We start from the raw sequence: 21,688 nt of genomic DNA, 5'->3' as shown, positions 1-21,688 counted from the left end.
TTAGAATTTCAATACACGTCAATACAAAACCAATCAGCCAGCAAACTGTTTTGCCTACTGTGAACTTATACACAGCTTAAATTAAAAGCTGCAACATTTCTAAGAAGGTCCTATTTATCCTCTGTAAGTGCAATATATGCTTAAAAAATGACAAATGAGTCATACACATACACCTTAGCAGAACATAATTAGTATTTAATTCAGTTCACTACCTGCCTTAACATTACCTTCCCAGTATATAGAACTAATTGTGCTTGTACTGGAAAGCTTTTGGGTAACAAAAAAAAAATCTCTCATTTTTCACAAAATCACAAATGTTGTGCTACAGCAGTCTGAAACACAACTTCACATTTCTTTTTCTCTTCTCTCCCATGCACTGTATACTGCTTGTCCTTTCAACAAAGTCATACCATGCACTAGTTTACTGAATTACATTTTGGGTAGCTTTCTGTCCTCCTAGAAGAAAAAATGGAGTCAAACCAGTTATCATTTTCTATCTTACATTTTGTTGACATTTGCACCCAGGCATACAGAAAGTCTGTCAGCCATTGTTCTTGTTAATTGTATGGTCATTTGATTTGTGCTCAAAATAAAATAAAATTTCAAAGTAATTGTATAAAATTATACAAATGTGCAGAGGCAAATCTACGAAAATTGTGTCACTGTACAAATACTTATGGACCCGACTGTGTGTGTGTGTGTGTGAGAGTGAGAGAGAGAACACATGAAAACACTGCTGTGAGAGAGATGAAGTTACAAAATTGCAGTTTTTTTCATTCTTGAGGTTGCAAATTTAAAGCTATCAAACTATTCAACTATAAACCCTCAGCTCAAAATGTCCCTCGTTGTATCAGTTTTTCATTTTTGCTCATTTTCATGCCAATAACACTGGAATTACTGTATTTATAAAGTATTTACTTGTTCTAGAGCATGCTTGTGAAGAAGAAAGAGGGAAGTAAATCATGAACACTGCTGGCACTGGGTTAAAAGCCCTGTTCAACAGTATAACAGGAGACAGTATGAATGCGCCACCTATTGATGAAAGTTCATTAATCTGGGATGTGACATCTTAGACGTGAGGCTTCCTGGTCTCAAAAAACCAAATTCAGCTCAAAGGATGGCAAAGAATCCACAACGGAGACACACTGTATCACAAAGTGTTTTATTTCTTATTCTACACAGTGAAACATTACAATATAGAATCAAACACTTGAAAATTTAATCAAGCTGTAAAAACGAAGGAAAAATGTAGAGAAGAGGAAAAACAGAGATTTAACGATGACTGAAAAAGCCCTGAGGGTGGTTGTACTTAAAAGGCTTCAGACGATTAGGTCCCCTGGAAATCAAGAAAGACTTTTGTCAGTGACTGAAGTGTGTGAAGTATTTAAAAAAAAAAAAAAAAAAACTGGTGATACTTTGGTATAAGATCTCAACAAGATCTCAGTTGATGGTGTATGCCTGTGCACTGCATGTTTTTACCTGGCAGAGCGTAAGCACATCTTCTCCCTTGGGAATTCTCTTGGGCCCTCTGAGCCGTCACACACTTGGCTTTCGGTCTCCAGATAAACATCCAGACACATGCATAGACGCTGGATCTGGTTGGTCAGTAGCTGTAGGCCTGGTCGGGGTCCCTGGAGTTCAGACCTAAACACATTCACCTCGCTCTCCAACGCCTGTCCAAAGAAGAACCAATAAGAAAGGCTGAGCACAATATGATATACAGTATATAACCTTATAAACACACAGACACTGTTGCTGACAGAGTTGAATTGTAATTCAAAACTTGAGATCATGGTGCAGCCACACACCACTGGCTACTGGATTACTTTTGAACTGCTGCCTCAGGAAACTCCATATTTTAATAATGCCATGCTAAAATGTACTGCATGACATTTTGCTATTGTGTACAGTATTGTTTATTTTTATTATTCTTTCTGCCTTGTTCCTTATTGTATTTTTATTTTTTTTTTGTATTTTTGTTGTCTTCGTAATTTATTGTTTGTTGCCCTTCTACCCCGTCTTTCTTGTGAGGAAAAAACAAAATAAGAATTTCATTGTACCAAAGTACATTTGACAATAAAGATCGTGAATCTTGAATGATGTCCCTTTTATATATTTTATGTACTACATGACGTTCCTTTTATTTTAAATATTAGATTAAATGTGTCAGTGGTAGCCATGTTGTTAGACTTGGAGTGTATACAGTTTGATACAGTTTGAGCAGGTGATATTTGGAGTATTAGCCTTTTTTTGGCATCTTTGTAGAGCAGAAATGGCAACTCCATCACACTTAACCAAAAGAAAAAAAAAAAAAAAAAATCTGAATGCTTTCATGTCCACAAACAAATACGCAGCAGCCCTGGAAATCAAGCTGCAACTTCATGCAGTGATGCAAGCAACAATTTAAACCACTGCATCTTCATTAGTGCTACAACAACTAATTGACAAAATCAATAAAATTTGATAATTAAAAAGGTATTTTTTTCATATTTCATTACTGATTAGATGGACTGTGATATGAATCACACTGTCACTTGCTATCGCTTATTTAGACTAAAAACACATTTGGAGACGGAAATGACAGAGCATGTGACCACAGAGAAAACAGTACAACTAAAGTCCTATAAAAATATTAAATCTGTTTACATTACACTACACTGTTGGCCCATTACATAACTTGTGTCTTCATGGGAGTAATATGTCAATTTGTAATTAATGATTTGTGGAAAAACAAGAACATTGGAGGCACAATATCTCTGGTCAAACCATGCTTAATAACTGCTGTGTCTTTTGAGTTGTCCTACCTTATCTGGGTTTTAGCTACATTGCACACATCTGGCCAAAAACATGATGGGCTGAAAATAACTGAACATGGTCTCAAATGAATGAATAATTAATGATATTGATGTTTTCTCACTTCAGAACACAACTCATGCCATGAAGCATGTGAATTTTGCAGTGTTGTGCAGTAGCGTAGCGTTTCTGAGCATATACAGGTCAAGTCTCTGTATCTGTATTTCTGTTCACATTGAACTCAATTCAGGAAAAGTCGATTCACCAAGTCCAGTCACTGAAAACTAAAGTCAACCCCAAAGCTTTGGAGTCAATTCCACACACTGAAAATGACTCACTCCATGCGTACACACTGCAAGCAAAGTTAATTTTGCAGCGAATTTATTTTGCCTTTATTTTCAATTTGTCTGGTTGGAATTGAACAAAGCCCTTGAAATGCAGGTAAAACATAGTTAGAAAAAAGTGCAACAATTCGGTAAAAAATTTTTTAAAAAAATTCCAGGTAAGCGATGCACATGCACCTGGCCTTCCACATGATGTAAAAGAAAATGTGATTTATCGGACCAGGCCACCTTCTTCCATTGCTCCGTGGTCCAGTTCTGATGCTCACCTGTCCATTGTAGGCACTTTTGGCGGTGGACAGAGGTCAGCATGGGGACTCTGACAGGTCTGTGGCTACACAGCCCCATATGTGATGCACTGTGTGTTCTGACTCCTTTCTATCATAGCCAGCTTTAACTTTTCAGCAATTTGTGCTACAGTAGCTCTTCTGTGGGATCAGACCAGACGGACTAGCCTTCACTCCCCATGTGTATCAGTGAGCCTTGGGCGCCCATGACCCTGTCACTAGTTCACCGGTTGTCCTTCCTTGGACCACTTTTGGTAGGTACTAACCACTGCATACTGGGAACACCCCACAAGGCCTGCCGCTTTAAAGATGCTCTGACCCAGTCATCTAGCCATCACGATTTGGCTGTTGTCAAAGTCTCTCTAATCTTTACGCTTGCCCATTTTTTTCCTGTTTCCAACACATCAACTTCAAGAACCGACCGGTCACTTGCTGCCTAATATATCTCAACTCTTGACAGGTGCTACTGTAACGAGATAATCAATATTATTCACTTCACCTGTCAGTGGTTTTAATGTTATGGCTGATCGGTGTACAACGATTATCAAAATCATCATTAGTTCATCAGCTGTAATCTTCAAACATCAAAAGACATCTTTCTGAATCAGGTCATCTTTTCCTCTTCAAGAATAACATCAAAATCGTACTGTTCTTACCCGCAGGTTATCATCTGTGCGGCCACTGCGCTCTCCTTTCCAGAGCAGTGAAAGTGAGAAGAGAGGGGTGATCTCTGGATAGCGAGGATTCAACACCACCGCAGCCTGAAGACGAGCTGAGAAAACAAAAGTGTCACAAAATTAGAGCACACTTGAGCTTTTAGGCAACTGTAAGCTTGTGAGAACACAATGTTTGCCTAGAGATTTAAATCCCATGCGTTGTTCATGTTTTCATCTTGTGTTTTTAAACCCAGTGAAAAGTATCCACCATGATTCCTACTCACCTGTTCCCCTCTCCACTACTGCCATGAAGAACAGGTCAGTCTCCCGCGCCAGACCAGCCTTCACCACATGCTGCACAAAGCTTAACTCCTAAACACACACAAAATTGGCCACAGTGTACACAGGTATTTATTCCCTAGATTTAATAAAACGTATAGCTTTTCTTCCATCTTGCATTAGAATGTCATTACAATGAACAGACTGAGAATGACTTATATTGTATTGTATTGTATTGTATGAAACCTGGGTATAAATCTACTGACAACAGTGCAATGTGAAAATCATCTTCTGAGCAGCTACTAGTTCAGCCATAATCCCAATATCATACAACAATTCTGACTGTACTATAACAAAATGAAAAGTCCCTGTAAACAAACAGACGTACCAGGAAGTCCTGGCAGCTCATCATAGTCCAGCGAGCCAGGCGAGAGACCACTTTAGCTGGGAAGAGATGCTGGCATTCGGTGGAGACAGGAACTATGCTGTGCTCTGTAACAAGGGACACGAGCATCAGCAACACATATTGTCTTGTAAACACATAATTAAAGGAAAATTCCAGAGGTTTTCAACATAATCTGCACTGAGAAAATAACAACAACAAAAAAAAAACCAAAACACTACACTAAAATGGAAGTATAGGACAGTTGTTGGAGTACGTTTATGCAAAACATATTACTGTAGAATGCTACCATGAACATTTAAGTCCGTTTTATTTGTAAATTTAACTCTAATTCATTTTCCCATTTTCAGAAGGGAGAATTAGTAAATGTAAGCAGCACAGGTCAAAGTAGTAAACCTCAGGGTATGTGCATAGACACCAAATAAACGCCAGAAGAAGCGTAAGTAACAATAAGTAATTACATTTTACCGTATTGCTCCAGCGTTGGAAAGTTTTATAAAACTACAGCTTAGGAAGAGACAGACATGACAGAAAGTCTTTCCAAAGACCCTTATTGTTATTATCAGAGTGTAATAGCTGTAGTTTTGAATTTGCATTGTATAGTTCTACAACTGCCCTAGGCCTTCCATTATAAGCATGTCTTCAAATGTTTTTATTCTTTTGTAACTACATTCTCAAAACTAAGCGTGCTGAAGGTAATGAAGAGTGTGAACCTAGAGAGCTGAACTGTTTGTGCAAAGCCAGGCGAGACAGCAGGCGTCCTCTCAGCAGCTTCACGGTGCTCTCCATATGACTGGCACTGAGAGAACTGCGTACCACTTCCACCTGCAAGTGTCAGTCACAGTTACCTAAATCTCTCATTACTACACTTTCTGGGTGATATAAAAGAATATAATTATGACTAAACATATGACAGCATTGCATCCCGAATCCAAAAGCATTCTTTTAACTGTACATGTACAACAGAGTATAACATAATACATAAATAGAATAATACAGCATTTTGAAAAAGTAAGTGCTAAAAGATTATCACACTGTTGTTTTTAAAAAAAAAAAAAAAAAAAAAAAAAAAAAAGAAGAAAACCAGGCAGATGTCAAAAATGCTGCTGTAAATACATTCGGGAACCCACTCATACCTGCGGTGTGTCACTAGAAAATTGTAATCCTCCAAAATTCTGCACCCAGATGTATGGATGTCCAAGGTCAGTCACATAATCAGCAAAAGTTGTGATGCTATATAACAAGAAAGTGAGACATCCATAAGCTGCACATTTTACTTCCCAAACTGAGGCCCTACCATTACTGGTGTAGTTTACCTAATCAGTATTAGATTAGATTAGATTCAACTTCATTGTCATTGAGCAGAGTATGAGTACAGAGCCAATGAAATGCAGTTTTTCGCATATCTCAGCTTGCTAGAAAGCTGGGGACAGAGCGCAGGGTCAGCCATGATACGGCACCCCTGGAGAAGATGTGGTTAAGAGCCTTGCTCAAATGCCCAAAGCAGCAGCTTGACAGTGCTGGGTCTTGAACCCACGACCTTCTGATCAGCCAATCAGTATGTATAAACAACAACAGCTGTAGTCAGACTGAGAGAACTGCCTTACCCCACTTTGTCAAACTGGTAGCGGTTGGTAGGGTTGGGGGTTTCTTGGCCATCATCATTGGCGTACAGGCAGTTCAACAGAGATTCTGGGTTCAGCAGCTCCCTACACAGCAAGAGAGGCATTGTTGAGGAAAAATGATAAAAACTGAGCAGCTGTTTTCTTGCACTTGGCAATAGCTTCCTCAAGCTTCCTCACCTTTTCCCATGAAAATCACTTTTTATTTATTTTTGTTTAATGGTCTGAAGAACATGATAACTCACCCTGCACTGATGGCTCCTGAGAGGTCTGCGGAGGCCGAAACTTTTGCTTTCACAGTGAGAATGTTGAGGTTCATCAGGTAATAAAAAAACAGATGCAACACACTGCCATCTACAACAGAGCAGGGAGAACAGGGAGAATCATGGTCATGCAGATTAGTGCATGTCAGAATGAATAATACTGTTGTTCAGATTGACATCCTGTACACTCAGAGACACACACACACACACCTTTACACTTGAGGTCGATGCACAGTGAGAGAGGATGCCGTTTCAGCATTTCTTTACGCTTGTCATCAAGCTGAACGCCAACAGTACCTCGCCGTCGTTTCTGAACAAAAACAGAGTGACCACAGTGACAGGAATTTGTGAAGATTTACTCCAAATATGACAAAAATCATAACATCAGTGCTTGAGGGCACAATGCTGCAGAATGGGCAAAATGAAACTGACATACAGTGTTCTGTTGTTCTTCCTCTGCATCAGAATCACTCTCATCATCTTAAGGGAAAAAAAACAGACACAAGCAATCAACTTAATCCATTTTGACTTGTTATTATTTTATTTTGTCACAGTTAGACATGAGTGGCATTTCAAGATACGGTGTCATATCCTGAGTGATTCATTTAATTAGCTTACCACACAAGTTTTGTGGCTAAAAGATTCTAGTTACCCTGCCATTCTCTAAAAATGTTGTCATCTAAAACCCATTTTGTGACATCAAAAAACTAAGCTTATATAAAATGCTTCTTGAATGAATTTTTACATTTTTAAGTATCACTCTATATAATCAGAATCAAACATCCAAAAGGAGAAAACCATTTAAAAAAAAGACTTGCACAAAAACATATTTACAAAAGCACATTTTTACCTTGAGAATCCTCGGGTGGTCTGGAAAGAGCCTTGGCTTCATCCACATCTCCGCTAATAGACACAGACAGATTCTTGTCTGAAACACAAACACACATTTACAATTATCAACTGACACAATCAGCTGCACCTATTTTCTATTTTCAGTTGTTTCTTTGATTGTGTATGAGATACCACAGCTATAAAGTCTGAAAAAAGTGTGGTGTTTGAAAGAGAAGCAGGAGAGAAGCATCTGCATTACCACAGGCTTGTCCATAAGCATTGGCCTGCACAAGCAGCACATACAGAGGAGGAGGAAGGTGCCGTGCAACCTCAGCCTGTTTCTGCACACGCTCAAATGGCATGGACAAGTACTCCTGCACGGGCAGAGACGCCTGAGAGAAAGAGAGAGAGAGAGAGAGAGAGAGAGAGAGAGAGAGAGAAAGAGACGTTGGTCAGTATGCTTTCTTTCCTCAGCTTAGAGCATTCTCAGTACTGTTAATGGATTCTTTAATAATGCAAGATTAGCTACTACTTTTAATACACAAATACAGCGTAAATGTAATATCATGCTTATTCCAAGCAAGCCGAGCTCCTCTATTTGTTAACGGTTGGATATGTTTTAGTTCAGTTAGATTAGATGACCTCCAGTAGAAATAAAAGCAATTCTTGATGCTATTAAACTCTGGGACTAATCACTGATCACATCTGATAAAAGTACACCGTGGTCTCACCAAAACAAATAAACCATCCGGGCACACCCTTACTTGTGTCAGGGAATTACCTGCATGATGGCCTGCAGGCCTGGCTGAAGACTGCTCAGGTACTCCTTCTTCAACTCAATTCCTTTCAAGATCTTTTCCTTAGTGCACAACGAGCTCTTGTACTGCTCAGCCAACCTAAAATACAATTGGCAACAACCAAATCCTAATCAATCACGTTCCTTTTAAAACCCTGCACACCATAGAGTTGTATAATAATGGATAAAATTATAAACATGATTGTTTTTCCAATACTGAATAAATTATCTATTGTACATTACAAGCGTATATTCCTTCAGATGTGCTTTAGGTGCTGAAAACGCTATACAGAGAGTTTCAAGGCGCTAGGAGCTTTAGAAAGTGACTTTTCACGCAAACGCATTCATGCAGGAGTGTGTATTGCTTTTAAGATAGAATTATCTATTGTACATTACAAGCCTATACTCCTTCACATGTCCAAATCTTTTAATCAACATAAGGTCAGTTCCTAGGATTAATCTAATGAATCCTTTAAATGCTAAACATGATTAGATGCTACACACACACACACGCCAAATAGACAGCTAAAACATATAAACATAAATCTTTATGCATAGTCAATAAAAAAGCTACATTTAACGTTAGCCAATTAGTTACTTTTAGCAAACATTCAGCTACGCTCATCAATATTGTAGGTGATGATGCTTAATAAGTAAACGAAGTAAAAGATTGTGATTATGATTAAATTACAATTAATTGTGGAGTTCTATTACTCTGTGTGTGTATATATATATATATATATATATATATATATATATATATATATATATATATATATATATATATATATATATATATGTATGTGTGTGTGTGTGTGCGTGTGTGTTGAGAGGTTGTATGGGGGACTTGTGTGTGTGTGTGTGTGTGTGTGTGTGTGTGTGTGTGTGTGTGTGTGTGTTATTTCTTTTCGTTTGTCACCTCTTCCTCTGCTCCAGTTCCCAGTCCAGCCGAGCGAGCGTGAGCTGGTGAGGGTCGTCTCTGGTGAGATGAGGGCGGGAGATTTCAGCTGGAGCCTCCTTAAAGAACTCATCCACACTGACTAACTCAATCTCTTCATGCTGGGACCTACACATGCACACACACACACACACACACACACACATAACACGGTTTCTTTTTAGATTTTTAAAAAACATTAATTTACAAACATCACTAGAAGGCATAATAGCACACTGAAAAAATGCTCAGGTTTGGTCTTAGGAGTATTACGGTTGAAATTTTCATGGTGTGATAACCTTTTAAATTGACCTTTAAAAAAAAAAAAAAAAAAAAAAAAAATCAAGGAAAAATTATTTTTAAAATTTTTGTATAAATATGAACGTCCTTCTGTATACAGTAAATTCCCAAAAAGAAAAAAGATCAAACCTCCAATTATTCATCTTTCTTAGAAATATATTTTTGAGAATGACTTTTTCATTTTTTCTCCACTTTTCCAAAAAACCTTTACACTGGCAGTATTTATCTATTTATCTTGTTACTGAAAGTGTAAGAGAGGTCTCTTTCAGCCACCACAAAAATAAAATTAAAAAAATAAATTAAATAAAATAAAAAATCTAACTAGCGCAACAGTGTGCAATGCTGCGAAATATTTGGGGAGTCCCAGCCGGACACAAAAGGGATGAGAACCACTGTAGTAAAGAACTTGATTGAGAAAAAAAAAAGACAGAAATACAAAGAAACGTAATTTAATTGCTATTTTAATAAAGTCAGTGGTGAGGTAACCGTCCAATCATGCACCATGACTAACTGTGAAACCGTACTTAGGAATGTCAAAAGACTAGCTTGAAAATGTTCCAATAAGCTAAATGAAGATGTCCTCACTTACTTGAACTCGAGGCATTTCCCGATTTCTTTCTGAAGATGCATGACTTCATAGAGAAGATTCTGAAGCTGTAGGTGCAACACGTCCACTTTCTGCTTTGCCTGCAAAAAATCAGAACTCCATATAAGTGCACTAGAAATGTGACAGAAATTAAAAGAAAGAAGAGCGTGCACTGTGTGTACCTCGTGTGTCTGATCCCGTGCTTTCTTCAGCCTCATGTGTGACAGACGATTCAGCTTCTTCAGAGTGATGAAGTGAACACATCCTTGCCTGCGTTTTGCTTCAACCTCTACACTCTGGATACATGAACACACAAACAGTGGTAGGTTTGCCTGAGATACACTCTGCTGTAACTCAAGGTAGCTGATTTTCTTTCTTTCTTTCTTTCTTTCTTTAAAAAAAAAAAACAGAAGGTACTCACCCCTTCTTTAGCTCCACTGGCTTTCAGTTCTTGGATTTCACCCATTAGTGTAGCCAGCGCCTCACAGGTGTTTTTATACAGGGTGTAATCCTGTTCAGGGTCTCGACTCTCCAGTTCCACTTCTTCGTTATATGTACGCACATCCTAATGGAGACACACTTAGTTAGAAATGCACACAGACATTGTGTGTGTGTGTGTGTGTGTGTGCGCACACACATTCCCTCATATCCATCAGTTGGTCTAAGATAATCTATTCTAGTCAGATGCAGATCTAGTGGAATTACTCCCTTTTCTCACCCAGGTGTATGTACAGACAGATGTCTGAGATTGTTTTAGAGCACGGGTGTCCAATCTTATCCGGAAAGGACCGATGTGGGTGCAGGTTTTCATTCCATCCAACAGAAGCCACACCTGAGTCTACTGAAAGCCAAGATCGACTGATTAAACAGGTGCAATCAGATGTAGCTCTTGCTTGATTGGAATGAAAACCTGCATCCACAGCGGCCGTGTCTGGATAAGATCGGACACCCCTGGGTTAGAGACTGACGAGTGTTTTTTCCTGAACCTGAGTCCTCACTGACAACAGCTTCCTCCAGGCACAATGTGGGTGAGCGTAACAGGAAACCCTGCCTATCAATACCAGCTGACACGAGCCTGGCATCTTAGCATCATCTCCGTTTCTCCTCACACGTAACAGATCATCTGTAAGATATCTCGGATCATAAAGCTCTAAAGCGTTTTCGGTCACTCAGATGATTCTGAATGTACTGTAGTAGTAAAATGAGGCGACTAATGAGGCGACTGCGGTTGTGTTTTCATTCTGAAGACACTTTCGAGGAGGAGTGTTATAGGGGAAATGGAGAAACTGACCACTTAAGGACCATAAGTGAAGGAAAAAAAGATGCAAAGGGGCTTTACAGAGACTGCGAACTTCATGAGACGCCTCTGTTTACTACTACAGTCCATCCTGAATGGTTATGTTGGGGTTGATTTCTAGACTTTGGAAGGAGAGAGTCTGTAAATCTGAATGTTTTACAGGGGAAGAAGGTGGACACTGACCTGGTCTCCTTCTCCTCGAACCCTTTTAGGCTCAGGTGTGCCTCCATCACTCCGGATCACTTTGGTCTTGCGCTTTTTGAGAGGGTCAGAAGACATGGCTGAAAGCAGAAACACACCATTTGGCAGCATAAATAGATCAATAATACATTAATCATGCAATTTCAGCACACTGTCTTAGGTTACTCTCTGTAGTGAAGGGCTATTAGACGCCCTGAAGAGCACAGAGGCTACGTTACACACCGCTATCTGACATCTGTAAAGCAAAAAAGTACATTTTTGTTACTATATATAACTAAACAACACACTGATGTTTACTACTATTTCCAGAAGCAACATGCGGCTTTAGACTTAACCGCTAATCCACAGTATCTAGCTTAGCCTGCTAGCAACGAGGTGGTCCACTTGTTTATTTTCAAACCTCACGCAAGATCTTCCATTCACACAAGCATTGATTTGATCAATTCGCATTGTAAAATCCGCGAACTAACATCATTAGTCCTCACCTTTGTTTAATTTCTTTCGCTCAAGCTATACTCTTAACCAATAACCGAGCCCGGGATCATTTGTTGAAGTCAACTACAGTTGCACTTCCGGATTTCTTTGGGTCCTTTTTCAAAATAAAGGTCTGAGTTTGAAAGACGTTTACTTTACTCACTTCACACCATTTTTACTTAAGGGTCGCTTAGGTGATGGCCCCGATTGTATCTGTTATTATTATTTTATTTAATTATTTATTTTTCAATGGGTAGTGAAAACTGCCCAACACATAATTGTTGACTTAGCACTAGACAAAGGTAGGCAACCTCCTTGGTCCCCCCAGAAGCCAAGGGCCCCTAAAATGCAAATTATATATATTTTTAATTATTAATGCTAAATAACAGGCCCCAATCCTATATTTTGACCATGGCCCCCAAATCACTAAATTGTCGCCCAACATTTCAAACTTTTATCAAAAGTGTTGCTTGCGGAGAGAGGTGTTATCAAGGACACCTTTCATCTCAACCATGTACTGTTTTTGCTTCTCCCATCAGGAAAATGCTACAGAAGTCTGCATCGTCACACAAAAAGGCTCATGAACAGCTTTCTCCCTTTCCTTTCCCTCAGCTTCTAAGCGTTAACTACTAGCCTCCACCTAATAACTAAACAGTAGCATTAGACACCGTACTATACTGTACTGTACACTACTGCTATTATCTGCAATTACTTGCACTTTACTGCAATTATCTCTCATTACAACAGTTATTTATATCAAACTGTTATTTGCACATTATTGCTATTTGCACATTTGTATTTTATCCACTGTATGTATCTACTGTATCATATTGCATGCATCATGCTGTTTACTTCTACCTGTATACTGTTTATCTCAACTTACTGCACCATATTTCTTATTTATTTCATTTAACCTAATTGCCATTTGCATTACTGGTATGCATCATTCTGTTTACCAATACCTGTACCCGTTTACCATAACCTTATTTCCTCATTTAACAAGCTATTTGCACTACTGGTTGGATGGTAACTGCATTTCATTGTCTCTGTACTCGTACTCTGACAATGACAATAAAGTTGAACCTAACCTAACCTAACCTTTATTATTCAGTCACTTTTGAGTTGCTTGGAATGTTGAGGTTAGGTTACATTTGTAACCCTGTTGTATGAACCCTGGGTGTGTGCACACATACACTATATGACCAAAATTATGCAGATACCTAACCATCACAACCATATGTGCTTTTTTAACATCCCATTCCAGATTTACTTCTGCTTTTGCTATCATAATAACACCATAATAACTCTTCTGGGAAGGCTTTCCACTAGATTTTGGAAAGTGTCTGTGGGGATTTTTGTTCATTCAGCCACAAGAGCATTAGTGAGGTCAGGCACTAATTGGCACTAAACAACCAGGCATATTGGGTGAGGAGGCCTGGGGTGCAGTCGATGTTCCAGTTCATCCCAAAGGTGTTCATTGGGGTTGAGGTCAGGGCTCTGTACTGGACACTTGAGTTCTTCCACTCCAACCTTAGCAAATCATAGAGCTTGCTTTGTGCACAGGGAATTGTCGTGCTGGAACAGATTTGGGCCTCTTAGTTCCAGTGAAGGGCAACTGTAATGCATACAAAGACAACTGTGTACTTCCAACTTCATGGCAACAGTTTGGGGAATGCTTATATGAATGTGATAGTCAAGTGTTCACAAACGTTTGACCATATAGTGTATTTTCATTGACAGAACAAAAATAAACAAAATATTTGGTCATAATGTGTCTAAAAAGTCTGTTACTCTAGTTAATTTGTTAAATTGCAAAATTAATAGAAAAGTGATTAGACATTTTCTTTGTTCAGTAACAACACAGTTTATTAGTAGTTTTAAATTATTGTCGCATGTCAATCATAAAATTCTGTGTGAATGAGCTGTTACTATAGAAGCGATAACAGATTAGTAAAAGTGCAATAGAATAAACCTGTGATTTGCCTTGCAGAGCTATGCTGTTATAGAAAATGAATCAACATCTGGTCAGAATCAAGAATTTAACAGTGCTATGGTACAAACTATATATCATGTAGAAGAATGACATGAACTCAATGCATTTTTAAAGATATCTAGGCTACGGCATAAACGTAATGCACTTTCAAGATTTCCTTTTTTATAACATGTGCAATGTCTGTAATCACTCACACACAACAAACATTATTATTATTATTATTATTATTATTATTATTATTATTATTATTATTAGTTTGAGCAAAAGGAGGACGCAGCTAAAAAAAAAAAAAAAAAAGACTTTTATTTTGAATATGCACGAAAGCCTTCCTTCCACCTGAGGAAGTAGACATGCAGTGTAGATTATGCATTTCTCAAGAAAGAGAAGATCTACAAGCAAACTCACGGTGCATGGGCAACCTTTAACCATTTAAGCAGGTATATGATATTCAATTTGTAGGAGTTTTGTGTTCATATAGGAAAACTACTGGCTAAATGCTTAGCAGGGAATAAGTGTGGAGCTGACTGCAGGAAACTCAGGCACTTTTACTGTGTGGTAATTTATTGTAGTTAATTCATGCCATAGTCTGCATGGTATTGGGTCATCAGTGAAGAAATTTGAGTATAAACTTGCTTAGGATGTGCTGTGGAGCTGTCAGATGAGTTGAAATGCCACTGGTATTGAAGAATCAACAGCTACTATTAGTATACTGAATGCTGGAAGCATAGACAAAAACCATCAGTAGTATAGAGTGGAAAAAGTTTGTATGGCTCAGCCAGAGGCAGTGTATTTAATCAGTCAAAGCATGTATTTAGTAGGAGTGTGCTATTCCCCAGGTCATACTGTTCATCACAACAGCAGCACTTAACCATGAAAGATCTACAGTATAAGCTGCTGGATTGAAAGACTGAGTTATGAAATACTTCTCCCACAGTTCCAAGCCATCAGATGACCTGTTTGCTTTCAGAGTGATAGAGACAGAACTAGAAATTCTGTTTGCACTACAACCAGGAAGAAGGATTACAAACCAGATTCTGTACAGTCTGAGTGCAAGAGCCGAGTGCAAACAGGATTTAGTCTGAGTCAGTGTAGAATTTGTCCAAGCTGTATTTGGCACCAAGCTATATTTTGCACAACAGGGTGTATTCAAGAGAACAAGAATAATGGCAACATCCTTGCAGCCAAATGGCTTTGAAAACATTACACTGGAGTCTTCTGAAAAACCCAGCAGGACAGAGCATAACTGATATTTTTTTGGCTGGGATATGTCTATATACGTGTGCTTTTATTTTCTTTGGAGGATATATTAGACATTCCACATCACTAGTTCACATGCAAATGCGGTTAGTGCTAGTGATCATAACCATAACATTGATTGGCTGAAATTAAACACAAAATAAGAAGAAAATGCTTGCCATTGCTACTTGGTCTTTTAGAATTTAACCTGCATTTTCAATAATTTATTAAATATCATGATCTGTTTCATAGTGCTCTGTGTCTGTTGGATAAAGTATCAATCATTCACATATTGCCATCAGAGCTTCAGTGGGTTTGTATGACGGGTGCTTGAAATGGAATAAGTAAGTGTTTTAGCAAACCATTAACAAGTTTTGAGGCTATTAAGTGAATAAGACTCTAAATGTCCAATGTTTAAAACATAAACTATTTTACATTACTTTAAAAAAAAAAGACAGATTAAGAAGACAAACTATTCAATCATTCACAAAATGTAACCACTGAAAAAAAAAAAAAAAAAATCTTAAAATATATATATCCATATTTTTGGTTTAAGGAGCCAAAAGTGGAGACGATTGCGCCGTGCTTTTTTTGTGGTTCTCACTGTATCACACCAGAATCGGTTCTTTTACGTGTATCACACTTAGAGGGAGATTTACCCAATCATAATTACTATTTTAAAAAGTTATTTCAGGACATGTATGTATGAATTAAACAAGCTGATATATTTATAAAGTTGTCATTAACTGAGAGAGCAATCTGTAGCTCTCTCTCGTCCCTGTACACTTGTCACATGCTATGTCGCACCCCCCAAAGTGCTTTTGTTCAAATCTCAGCAAAGGCGGGGACTAGTAGAATATCAGACACGGAGGGTAAACATACTCTTGAACACACATATTAATCCACACCACCTATGTATAATGTGACCCATCATCTTGAGCTTCTGGCATTCCGTTATTTTCACTCGTGTAGTAGTGAAGCATAAATTCCATAGAAATCCATTGAAATGACAGTTTGTATATGCCATGAACTTCCAGCTAGTTTGGGTTTTTGATTCTCCGGCTAGTCATAAGTAAAGCAGAGTGAGATTCTTCGTTTGTCTCTCTGGAGGAACCATTAAAAGGTCTATGCACAGGGATTCCAAAGTAGAACCATTTTAGGAGGCTAAGAAACCCTTAATTCTTGGCCTCTTATCCAATGAACCCCTGAAAAAACTTTTTTTTTTTTTTAATATGACTGTATGTATGAATGACATCAAAGCTGTACCGTGTTAAAGCCTGACGTTGTGTGTTTCAGCATTGAGCTTTAGTGAGGGCAATGTACTGCACTATGGCTCGATGGCAACCCCTCACAACACTGAGGAGTCGAATTATACATCATCCACCTGTGGCTGTGTTTTTCATGTGCCTGCTGGTCCTAGCTGGAGCTTTCATTAGCATTGGGATATACTCACAAAACCATGACATCAGGAATCCAGACATTAACATGGTGATTATACTGTTCTTTGTATTTCTTCATTCTAAAAAAAAAAAATCCACCTGAAATGCAGTGTCCTAGTTTGAGTTTGTGTGTTGGCAAGCCTTTTTTGTTATTTATGTGTGTGTGTGTGTGTGTGTGTGTGTGTGTTTCAGGACTGGAATCAGATGCTGGGCTCTCTTGCAGATTTGAAGTTCTGCACACAGTTAAATGATACAGCTCTTTTAAACGAGAAGCCGGATATGTACTCACCTCCACTGGTAGATCATGCAGATGAACTGATCAACAATACACAACAAAAAAGTGACATTATTAGCGTCTTTCTGCTAGTTCCTCTAACGCATGTTGGAGATTACCTAGATCACAACAGCATTAGTACCTCGTTACTGGGAAGCCAGTTAGGCCTGAAAGGTATGTATACCGGCTCTAAATGCAAACTGCTGGAGTGTGTTGAGGGTTTGGGGATATATTTTTCAGTTTATTAATTTTCTGCCCATAGGTTCTGCTGGGAAACAGTCATTAAATATATCGCTGTTCTTGGAGATACAGACTCGTCTATCAGCCACTGATTCTGCACTTATCCAAAAGCCCTCTAACATGCAAACAAAACCCCAGTCCTACAATTCTTGTCTGAAGATTACCGCTCCACGGCACATTCTGCCTCAAACTCCGTAAGAGTACACTGCTGCAAGACAGCAGCAATACATACTTCATGGATGTTTTTATATTATATATCTGTAGGCTGAGTTGACGTTATTTTCAGGTCACCACCACAATGCCCTTCTAATAAAAACCTGGAGAACAACAGATCTCCTGTGAGGACATTTGCTATACAATCAAGTAAGAAGAGCTCTAATGCGCCATCCTGCCTCAGCTTGAAGTTCACGCCTGACCCCAAACTGACTGTCCTACTCACTCAGGTAAAACACATTAACGTACATATGGTTAGAGAATATATGCATGAAATACTTAAGAAATAATAATAATAATAATAATAATAATAACAACTTAATAATAACCTTTCAGTTTCTTCGTTTTGATAGGTGAACAAAATGAAAATTCTTGGCCAGTTAATTGAATTATTTAATGCTTAATTGAAAAACTACAAAGTAATGAAAATACACCATGGTAGGTCCATCTTTTCAGTAGGAACTTACTCCACAAAACAGAGCAGACAATTAACATAAAATATAAAAATAGTACACATGTCGCTGCATCACAGCTCCAGGGTGCAGGGTCCAGGGTTGAATCCTGTGTTACTGTCTGTTTGGAGTTTCCCATGTTCTCCCCGTGTCCATGTGGGTTTCCTCCAGGTTCTCCAATTTCCTCTCATCTCCTGTGGTAGGTAGATTGGTGACTCTGCATTGCCCCAGATGTGTGCAAGTGTGCAAATGTATGTGCACAGTGTGCTGGGAGGGACTGGCACCCCACCCCGAGTGTGTTCCCACCTTGCAGTGTTCCAGGGATTGGCTCTGGATCCACCGCAGCGCTGACCAGGATAACATGGTTACAGATGATGGATGAATGAATAAAACTATTATACATGATTGAGTGGGATGCCAGGTTTTCTGGTGGTGTATCAGAGCTGTAGTAACTTTTTTTTTTTTTTTGGCAAAATTTGTCATTTTTATTGTTTAGGCCAAAAACTGAAAGGGTCATTTTTGCATATATTTGACTGAAATTTTTGGAAGTTCTTCCACAGGCTGTCTTTGGGAGTGCTTAATATTTGATAAATGTAGAGCTGCCCACTTAACAACATAAGTATTTTCCTTATATTTATAAAAAGTGTATCTTGTTGCAGGTAAATCACACCTGTTGATAAAAGAGCCCCTGAGGCAGATTCCTAGATCTAGAGAAACCACATATGTATCTGCCAACTCAGCCAAGCTGTCCAAATTTTATTTAAATAATTATTTAGCTTTTAACTAGTGCCTTTTTGTGCTTGCTCCATTTTAGGGGAGGGTATAGACAGCATAGACCATCTTTTTGGTCATAACAAAATCACATTATTGGGACTCTTTAGGGGCTCAACTGTTTAAATGAAAGCCTTCTCACTGGGAGATGATGCCAGTATCACTGGCCCACTAATTCATCTTTCTCTGTCGAACAGAGTGACATTAGCCAGTTGTGGGCACCTGTGAGCTCCAGACAAATTCATCTGCCCTGACATTAAGCAATTAAAAAATGTCAGTGTATAGTAGGAAGAACATGTTAACTTTTACTGTCCCAAATTGGCAGCTCTCCTACAATGGGGAGATACAACTAGTAGACAAGGAGTAGTTTTGAGGAAAAATAGGTAGCAAAAACAATAAAACATACATTGGTGAAAACAGAATCCAGGAATAACAAAGAGAAACGAGGTTGTCAGACCATCAGGCTCTGTGCTGGCCACTCGAGTTCTTCCACTCCAACCTTGGCAAACCATGTCGTCATGGAGCTCACTTTGTGCACAGGGGCATTGTCATGCTGGAACATGCTTGGGCCTCTTAGTTTCAGAGAAGGTAAACTGTAATGCTACAGCATAGAACGACATCGTATAAAATTGTGTGCTTCCAATTTTGTGGCAACAGTTCAGGGAAGCTTCACATATGGGTGTGATGGTCAAATGTCCACATACTTTTGGCCACAAAGTGTGTATGCCTCAGTAATTCACCACCCATTACAACTGCTGCACCATTGCAACATTTCAACTGCATGTTTCTGCTGGAAGCTTTGACAGGAAACTGACTTTTTTTTTTTTCTCCCCAGTGATTTATGTCTAAGTAACGGTTCAGCTGTGTAGTACTGTATTCCACCAGTTACTGCAGGCCTTGTTCAGAGCCATATGACTTCATATACAGTATCCTGGAAAATGGCATACAGAGTACTTTGTTGATGAACTATAAAGAGTCATGCTTATGTATCATCTCCTCACTGTTTCTCACTCTACCAGGATGAAAAAGCTCTTGTTAGATATCACCTGCTGATGGCTACCATTGTGCTGCTGGCTCTCTGCATCATGATGTGTCTTTGTGGAACTCTTACCTGCTCCAAATCACGCCATCAACTTGCAAATGATCCTCAAAAGGTAATAAAAATAAACCTACCTAAATGCATATGTCAAATTAAATGTGCATTTCTCTTTTTATGCACCTGCTTTTTTTAGGTGATTCAGTGATTCATTTGGTGTTTGGCACAGCATAATGCCTTGTCTAAAATATCCATTGGACCTTACAGGAAACTCTGCTGCGGTGATGAGGATGAGAACTGCATCAAGAGCAGTGCACAAGGATTACTGCTTGTCAAATCACTGTAAAAGTCTATTTATGTTAAACATCTGTGAACAAAATACCAAGTGTTCTTGGATTTGCTGTGAAGCAGGTGTACTGTACATTAAAATCTTCCACTGGGTAGCCTTTGTGATCAGTTTACCTTTTCAGTCTTCTTTGTTCAGTGTGCAAAGTGAAAGTTTTTTTTTTTTTTTTTTAGAAAGTATACAATTAGGATTTCAAGCAATAGCTTTGAACAGCAGTTATTAATACAATTATACACAACACTCACATTTTGTGTTGTGAGGGTGACAAATGCAATCAGGTTATCCTGTGTGCATGCATCAGTTGTTTCTAAAAAATAAAATAAAAAAAAATAAAAAAATTGTAGCTCTACAGATGTGAATACTACGCTTCACAGTATTAATTAAAAGGTATGCAGGCACAGCATTAATTACATTTACATGCACATCGATATTGAGATATTAATAGGAAATTAATTGCTGCAGTCTCATCAGTAACATTACCTAATACTAATGGCCTTACACAGCTAATCAAACACAAGACAGGTTCAGTCAGACAGGCAAAAAAGTTTCTGTACCGCTTCTCCTACAAAGGGTCTCAGGGAGCCTGGATCCTATCCCAGAGGACTCAGGGCACAAGGTGGATGGGATTGCTAACCCATCACAGCACAATCGCACACACACTCATTCACAAACTACGGACAATTTTGAGATGCCGCCTACAACACATTTCTTTGGACTGGGGGAGGAAACCGCAGTACCCAGAGGAAACCCCTAAGGCACAGGGGGAGAGCATGCAGGCTCCGTGCAGAGGCGGGAATCGAACCCCCAGCCCCGAAGGTGCGAGGCAAACGCGCTAACCACTAAACCACCGTGCCCCCACCCCAAGTCAGGTCAATAGCTACGTTTATATACACATCGATATTCTGATATTAATCAGAATTTGGCAATATTCTAACCATTGAGTCTAAGTATTGAATCATGTAAACGCTGCAATCCGATAGCCTGATTCAGATTAAGACGATATTCCGATTTCCACCCCTGGAATTATGCCTGTTTATTGGGAAATTTGTTGCATGTAAACACCTTAATCAGAAAATGCACTGAAAGGAGATACATGTGCATGCTCAGTCTGCAAAGAATTGTGGGTGCTAACTGATGCTTATCTGTAGGCTAGGTGTTTAGGAAAGGCAACTCAGGCTTACTTACAGCAGTCATGTATACAGGAATAGTCTGATGCCTGGACGCATGTAAACACCTTATTCGGAATAAGGCTGCAACCTGAATATAGACCTTACAGAGAATTTGATTTATGTAAACACAGCCATGCCTCCACCACAACCTTCATCCTTAATAACAACAGCACCAAAGCTTATCTCCATGCAGAGTAACCTCAAGATACACCACAGGAGAAGTGACGAAAGTGTAAACACTCAGTGCACTGTTAATACCTAACCTTCCGCGAATAATCTCTAATCTCCTCCTCCCTAACATAAATCTGCAGAAGAATGACTTTAAGGATTAACTAAACACCTAAAACATCTACAGAGTAGGTACACGGACTATAGTTATTTACCAGGGAAAGACAAACCTCTCCTTTTCTCTTCCATGCCACACGCGACTCCGCCATGAAAACCAGTCACGTC

At 38.9% G+C, this 21,688-nt stretch overlaps 2 protein-coding genes and 1 long non-coding RNA gene across 6 annotated transcripts; 1 reads left to right on the top strand and 2 right to left on the bottom strand.

The window, feature by feature from the left end:
* Positions 1-1,146: 1,146 nt before the first annotated feature.
* On the bottom strand, positions 1,147-12,199 carry thoc5 (THO complex 5). 4 transcript variants are annotated; one of them, XM_034307053.2, is made up of 20 exons: positions 12,078-12,199; positions 11,575-11,672; positions 10,516-10,659; positions 10,277-10,390; positions 10,098-10,195; positions 9,191-9,337; positions 8,257-8,371; positions 7,735-7,867; positions 7,495-7,572; positions 7,081-7,124; positions 6,855-6,954; positions 6,627-6,735; positions 6,367-6,468; positions 5,896-5,992; positions 5,473-5,584; positions 4,745-4,848; positions 4,362-4,449; positions 4,078-4,193; positions 1,480-1,673; positions 1,147-1,336 (listed from the first exon to the last, which is right to left on the bottom strand). In XM_034307053.2, the coding sequence occupies exons 2-20, from the start codon at positions 11,668-11,670 to the stop codon at positions 1,273-1,275; spliced, it is 2,055 nt and encodes a 684-aa protein (XP_034162944.2). In that variant the 5' UTR covers positions 11,671-11,672; positions 12,078-12,199; the 3' UTR covers positions 1,147-1,272. The 4 variants fall into 4 exon arrangements, with proteins under 4 accessions (XP_034162944.2, XP_034162945.2, XP_034162947.2 ...); XM_034307054.2 differs by having other exon boundaries at positions 12,063-12,086; XM_034307056.2 differs by lacking the exon at positions 12,078-12,199 and adding an exon at positions 11,993-12,016.
* A 2,166-nt stretch (positions 12,200-14,365) lies between these two features.
* On the top strand, positions 14,366-20,181 carry zgc:158398 (uncharacterized protein LOC568894 homolog). The gene is made up of 7 exons (XM_026919964.3): positions 14,366-14,496; positions 16,592-16,783; positions 16,927-17,182; positions 17,271-17,442; positions 17,535-17,691; positions 19,704-19,838; positions 19,988-20,181. Exons 2-7 carry the CDS (start codon positions 16,613-16,615, stop codon positions 20,003-20,005), a joined length of 909 nt encoding a protein of 302 aa, XP_026775765.2. The 5' UTR covers positions 14,366-14,496; positions 16,592-16,612; the 3' UTR covers positions 20,006-20,181.
* LOC128318833 (uncharacterized) lies at positions 17,842-21,681 on the bottom strand. The gene is made up of 2 exons (XR_008302287.1): positions 21,619-21,681; positions 17,842-20,373 (listed from the first exon to the last, which is right to left on the bottom strand). It is a non-coding gene; the product is annotated as an uncharacterized LOC128318833 (long non-coding RNA).
* Between the last annotated feature and the right edge of the window lie 7 nt (positions 21,682-21,688).

The sequence above is a fragment of the Pangasianodon hypophthalmus genome, chromosome 9 (genome assembly GCF_027358585.1).
Source record: "Pangasianodon hypophthalmus isolate fPanHyp1 chromosome 9, fPanHyp1.pri, whole genome shotgun sequence".
In the NCBI taxonomy this organism is placed as follows: Eukaryota; Metazoa; Chordata; class Actinopteri; order Siluriformes; family Pangasiidae; genus Pangasianodon; species Pangasianodon hypophthalmus.
This window is presented reverse-complemented; position numbering and strand designations above follow the sequence as displayed.

What these genes read in the sequence shown, in the direction of transcription:
- thoc5 (XM_034307053.2), bottom strand. Translation starts at nt 11,670, where the DNA reads ATGTCTTCTGACCCTCTCAAAAAGCGCAAGACCAAAGTGATCCGGAGT. An exon ending in AGGAAGAACAACAGAACACT is followed by an intron (nt 6,955 to 7,080) that starts GTATGTCAGTTT and finishes GTTTTTGTTCAG; the next exon opens with AAACGACGGCGAGGTACTGT. An exon ending in TTTCTAGTGACACACCGCAG is followed by an intron (nt 5,585 to 5,895) that starts GTATGAGTGGGT and finishes TGACACTTGCAG; the next exon opens with GTGGAAGTGGTACGCAGTTC.
- zgc:158398 (XM_026919964.3), top strand. Translation starts at nt 16,613, where the DNA reads ATGTACTGCACTATGGCTCGATGGCAACCCCTCACAACACTGAGGAGT. An exon ending in GGAATCCAGACATTAACATG is followed by an intron (nt 16,784 to 16,926) that starts GTGATTATACTG and finishes TGTGTGTTTCAG; the next exon opens with GACTGGAATCAGATGCTGGG. An exon ending in TGACTGTCCTACTCACTCAG is followed by an intron (nt 17,692 to 19,703) that starts GTAAAACACATT and finishes TCACTCTACCAG; the next exon opens with GATGAAAAAGCTCTTGTTAG.